Here is a 5,725-nt window from a genome sequence, read left to right as displayed (position 1 = left end):
CATTAACAAAACCCCTGAAAGTTGGGGGGGGGGGGAGGGGGGGGGCGCATGAAAAATGGAAATGATAGAAAAGAGTTGTCTGGAAAAAAGGAAATTCACAAGTTTCCAACCTCTCCTCTCCTGTTTTCCAATCAACTCAACAGTACACACAGCACCAGCAAAATGAGTTCCTGCTACAGGTTTGTTTTAGAGGAATGGCTCAGAAATGCACAGTTCATATTTTGGAAATACAAGACCACAAAATGATGTGGTGTTTAGAAAAAGGTAGGAAGAATGGAACTTCTGGTTTTGGATCTGGAGGGAGTCCCTTTGGCCAGAACAGTGCCCTTTACCTTTAAAACCTGTACAAGGTTTACCGTTTAACACAGTTAGCTCACATCCACACAGCAAACTCACAATGTGTGGCAGCAGTGCCCTCAAGCCCGACAGCCTGCCCTCAAAACCGAAGCAGTATAGTTGCATCTGCCACGCTCTTCATGTGCCTTAATTAGCACTGCTGAGTGACAGATGGTTGGCCTGCCCTTGAGCTCATTACCCAGACCTAGTGGGTTGACCTGACAAGACTGCTTCTAGACCTGAAGGCAGTCTGTGCAGAGCAGCATCACATGCTTAAGGGAACAGTAAGATTACCATGAAGATATGACCCTAGAGACTTGTACGGATCTTCCCCTACATGACAAGAGAACAAGATGAACCACATCAACAGGAACATGATCAAAGACAGTCTTCATGTAGCTTGCATAAAGTGGCTTTACAGCAGCCAGAGAGGGCCACTGGAGAATACTCTCTGTTCAGGCAATGATAGCCTCTGGGGCCTGTCATCCCCACCACCTTATAAAAGGAAGGAGGGAGCATATCAACTGGCATGCCAAGTGTGGGAAGAGACATAGCATAGCGGGGACATAAGTTGGGGCTTCCCTTGAGCACTGGATGGAGTGACAGTGAACCAGGGAGTACTATGAGTTCCCTAAAACCCTCCTTCCTCACTCCAACCAAGGCAGGGTCAAGCCAATAGAGACTGCAATGTCAGCTACCAGCAGAGTTCACCTAGACATTCAGAACTGTGAATTAATGGACGGACTGATTTGTCGCTGTCTGCTGAGAGAAGACAACTAGTCCCTGCCAGGTCATTAAATGAAGCACTGTGCTACTTATGAGCATTACTGGCATCACAGTCAAGTACAGGGAACTACAATGACTAGTTTCTGATCGCTGCTCCACAGCCATTACAAGCCCACTAAAAATCCATTACCCCAACATTAAATCTTTTCACTTGCACTATGCAGCGTGCCCTGTTCTAGATGAAGAAGCTCCCCCTTACCTCATCCTCAGTCATTTTGGCTTCCTTTGCATCACTGCTTTCATTAGCAGCAGTAGGAGCCGCCTCTTGGTCTTTGTTAGCTTTCTTTGTTTTATTCTTATCACTTTGCTTGTGTCTGGAGCCCTCAGACCCCTTGCTGGGCTTCTGTTCAGAGATGTCCTCCTTCACTGGTTCCTCACAGTGAGAATGCTTGCGCTCTTTCAATCTCGCATCTTCCTTTCTTTTAGGCTTTGCTGGTGCATCCTGCAGCTGCTTCTGATGCCTATCAGATTTTGGCTTGGATGATTTTCTGTAATAATCATCGTCCCTGCTCTTGTAGCTGGGCGAACCACCCCTTAAATATTTGTCTCTGTGCCCTCTGCCTCCTTCAGTCCGTTCATCCAAGTCGAGCTTGTCCAGCTGCCGTGCATAATGTTTTCTCTCATGTACCCATGCATCAGTCCTGTCCCTTTTCTCCTCTCCATTCTCTCTCCAGGGTGCTGTCTCTCTCTCTTCTTCTCTTCTGGAATAAGGGGACTGATCCCACGACTCTCTTCCATTTCCCCAGTCTGCCTTGACAGTGCCCAACGGACTGCGGGGTGAGCTGCAGGAAGTAAAGCTTGGTGTGTGGGATCTTGGCGACAGGGAGTGGCTGATGGGGCTGCGAGATCGTGGCCTCTCTGGTCCATACCTGCAGCAGAAGGCAATAAGCAAATAACTAGGTTTGTCTGGAGGAACTGCAGGAAGGCAGTAGCCCATTTTGAAAAAGCCACAGTGACTCCTGTACTTGCATGGTGGAGCCCCCCACTTTAAAACTGCACTGATTAATTTTGTGCAGGCTGTCATTTATACATACGCTGCAGGCTTGTGTGTGTCGGCAGGTGATGATTAATACTGCACTGACCTTCACATCACACAGAATCTATCGGGAAGGAATGTACTTAAAAGAATATAATTAAAAGGTCCTGTTTTCTGAAGCCAGTGACTTACTTAACACCCTGAGCTGACAGACTGTTTGTTCATGCACCCCTGGTATCAGTGAGGTGATAAAAGTGGCACATCTACCTTGGATTTACAAGTTTTAAGGATCCTTAATTCTGTGACTATCCCTCCACTTCAGCTGCAAGGCCCATAAATATAAGTAATGGGAAACAGCCAGAAAAACAAGAGAAATGCACTGAAATACATTTTTATCTCAAGTGGCTCCTTCCTCTGGCTCTTCTAAGCGCATCGAGACTGTCTATCTATTTTCACTGGTAGTTAGGTTCAACCGTAAGGGTTTCTTCAAGCTCACGCATGCCACATCTACATTATAAACCTCTGAGACCATCCCTGGGGGAGCAGTCCAACCTCATCCTGGAAGCTGTGCTGAACTCCTGGGTATGAGGTCATCTCTGCTGCCACTCATCTCCTAGCTCATCCCTCTCTGCAGTGTGTGTGTGTGTGTGTGTGCGTGTGCGTGTGCGTGTGCGTGTGTGTCTTCTGGTCATCCTACACTCCCCTTCCTTTCATGACTGGCTGTAAGTAGAGACAAATTTGATTTGTACCTGATTCCTTGAAGGGTTCTGCTTTCTGTCATGCAAGGAAACCTGGGATATACATCTCAGTGCCACTGAGTCCAGAAGTAAGAAGCACAGTGTAGAAAGCTTTGGTGCAAGCTACAAGACCTGATGGTAGCAGGGAAGGCTGGCTGATGCCAACCTAAGCATAACACTAAGCATCAGTGCTGACATACCTTCAGGTTGTAGGGGAATGTCTTGATGTTTGCATCTCAGATGCCATGCACGTAATCAATGCTCAGTAAATAATTATTAATAAAACATTTATTTTATTTATAACAAGCACCCTCTTTCCAATTGCATCCTATTTGTTAGGCTGTGTGCTTTAACACAGTGTTTCTCAACCCACGAGTCATGACCCAAAAATAGGTTGCAAGAATATATGGAAGGGGTGCAAAGAAACTTTAAAGGAGACTCCATTTTTAAAGGAGAAAAATGTGGGAAATGGAAGGTTCCCCTTGCAGGCTGGCAAAGTTCCAGCCTGCAAGGGGCTGCTTGGGGCTGGGGGGAGCACGAAGAGGGTGATCAGGCAGGGGGTGCCACGTGCACATTTATGTGGCAGCCAGGCAGTGTAGAGAGCAGCCCCCACAGCTCCCTGCAGGTAAGTCTATGGGATAGGGGTGAAGGGGGCACAGGCCCAGATTTGTGCACCCACAGCAATCATGAGGATGCAGCCTGGCCAGACTGGCATGGGCAGAAGCCACCTCTGCAGCCTAGCAGCCAGGACCCAGTGCAGGAGGACAGAGCAGGGTGCTGAGACTGATTGCTGCTGCCACTACCACTAGCAATAGGAGAAGTAATGTGGGAGGGCAGTGGGGCTGCACTGCCCTCGCCTCCTCCTGCCACCAGGCACTTGCCCTCTACCCCGCCTCCATGGCCCAGCTGTCACCACCATCACTACTCCCCTAAGGCAGCAGCTCTACCCCAGAGGGGAAGTGGAGTGGTGGGCAGCATGGGTGGCCTGAGGGGAGCAGTGGTGGTGGTGGCGGCAGCTGGGCCATGGCAGCAGAGTAGAGCCACAGCCCAGCATGTAAGCAGCTGGTGGAGGAAGGAGGCAAGGGCAGCGCAGCCCCCCCGCCTCCCCCATCTGTTACTCCTCACAGCTGGCGTAGGGGTCCCAGTGGTGCTGGCAGCAATGAGTCTCACTGCCCCACTCTGCCTTCCCACACTGGGTCCTGCCTGCTGGGCCATGGAGGTAGCTCCTTTCCATGTCAGTACAGCCAGGCTGCAGCCCCATGCCTACTGTGGGTGCACAAATCTGGGGGGCACATGCCCCCTACCCACACACACCCTCTCTGTCCCACTGGGAAGCTGGGATCACGGGTTGGCAGTGAGGGGCACCAGCAGGGCCAGGGGGCTGTTTTCTATTTAAACTATTTATTGAATAGGGACTGGCCAGCAGCGTTCCCTCTAAGCTGTGTGGCATGCGCAGCCATGCAGGCGTGCCTGGCAGTGTGGCATGAGCGTGCCTGCATGGCCATGCACGCCACACAGCTTACAGGGAACGCTGCTGGCCATCGATGTCTACAAACAGGTCCTGGTACCAAAAAGGTTGAGAACCACTGCTTTAACACATTGTTCATTTGTAATTTTTCACTGAATCATGCAAGTGGCATATAAGAAACTTTCAAAACACAGAAAAGAATATGAAGGAAGCCAAGCAAGAACACAAGCACTGCTTGTTTGACTAGTAGGTTAGCAAATATTCCAGTGCTCCATTTCCCAAGCATCTAGTATCGTTCCAAACTCAAGAGGTAACAGCTCAGTGTTCAGCATTTGGGTTTTCATTGCTCTGCGAGTTCCCTTCTGAACCAAGGAGGGGTGATACATTACCTGTCTGCTTCACGGAACATATCCCTCTCCCTCTGAGAATGGATGTCCTGGATGATTGCCGCTACGTTCCTCCCTGGTTTCTAAGTAAATCAAAAAATCGCCTCTTTAGAATCCAGTGCATTTCCAAGCTGTTTTACAAGTAGCAGCCTTTCTCAAGTGATTTTCCTGCACTTTTAGTACACTGCTTGTGAAATAATATTCCGACTCCGTGTTCTCCTCCCAAACTTTTCTGAAGTACATAGTGCAATACCATGGTGACTGATGTACTAAAACTGCATAAGAAGAAAAGACTGATCTGTTATAATACAACACTAGTTTTGGATTATATTATGTTTTGAAAACAAGACTCTCTCTTTTCTGCTAGACATTCACTATAGAATATTTTCTAGGAATCTGCTTGAAAGAGGAAGCAACCGAAAACATGTTCCAATACAGGGATTAGATTGCTATGTCATGCATTCATTTGCGTCCTAAGAATGGATGGCCCTGGTATTTAATTTCACTGGTTAGCCCGTTTAGGAATATGGTCCTACAAAAGTGTTTGTAGACACAGGAGCTTCAAGTAAAGCTAAATGCAAGGAAAATTTGACAGTGGAATTTTGGCAATTTTAGGCACCTTGCCCCAAAATGTGATACACACTGACAGGGTTAAGTGCCTAAGCTTCCTATACAGAGAATAGGAACACTTATGTGCCTCTTAAGAATGGCCCACAGCACCTCACTGCCGAGCAATTGCTGAGCACCTGTTGCCAGCAATTGAAAATGAGTGGCAGAGAGGGATATTTGAACTCCCACTGCTCCTCAGAGCTTAGGTGTCAGAGACCAAGGGCTGTACGAGAGGCACTTCAGCCATGTCCAGTTCCAGATCGCTCAGGTGGATGTGCCTACTTGAACCAGAATGTACCGAACGACCGGCCAGCAGAAAGCACAGTGGTGATGCCCACCTTTTGGCCAACAGTGTCATGGTAAGAGCATTTGAGACTTGTGTTCGAGGCCCTCTTCACCCTGAGCAGATTTATCTTCCTCTTCCCTA

General features: G+C 48.5%; 1 protein-coding gene across 15 annotated transcripts in view; it reads right to left on the bottom strand.

Annotated features, from left to right (window-relative positions):
* The window catches only part of RBM20 (RNA binding motif protein 20), a 155,771-nt gene that overhangs the window by 13,833 nt on the left and 136,213 nt on the right, over positions 1-5,725 (bottom strand). For all 15 annotated transcript variants that reach the window (XR_003093852.1, XR_003093853.1, XM_025203187.1 and 12 more), the window contains 2 exons: positions 4,693-4,772; positions 1,322-1,991 (listed from right to left, as the gene is read on the bottom strand). Coding sequence is in view for 13 of the 15 variants with exons in the window: in XM_025203187.1 (XP_025058972.1) it covers positions 1,322-1,991; positions 4,693-4,772 (750 nt within the window). In the remaining 2 variants the exon portion in view is untranslated. The remainder of the gene's footprint in view (positions 1-1,321; positions 1,992-4,692; positions 4,773-5,725) is intronic.

The sequence above is a fragment of the Alligator sinensis genome, unplaced genomic scaffold (assembly GCF_000455745.1).
Source record: "Alligator sinensis unplaced genomic scaffold, ASM45574v1 scaffold559_2, whole genome shotgun sequence".
NCBI lineage: Eukaryota > Metazoa > Chordata > Crocodylia > Alligatoridae > Alligator > Alligator sinensis.
This window is presented reverse-complemented; position numbering and strand designations above follow the sequence as displayed.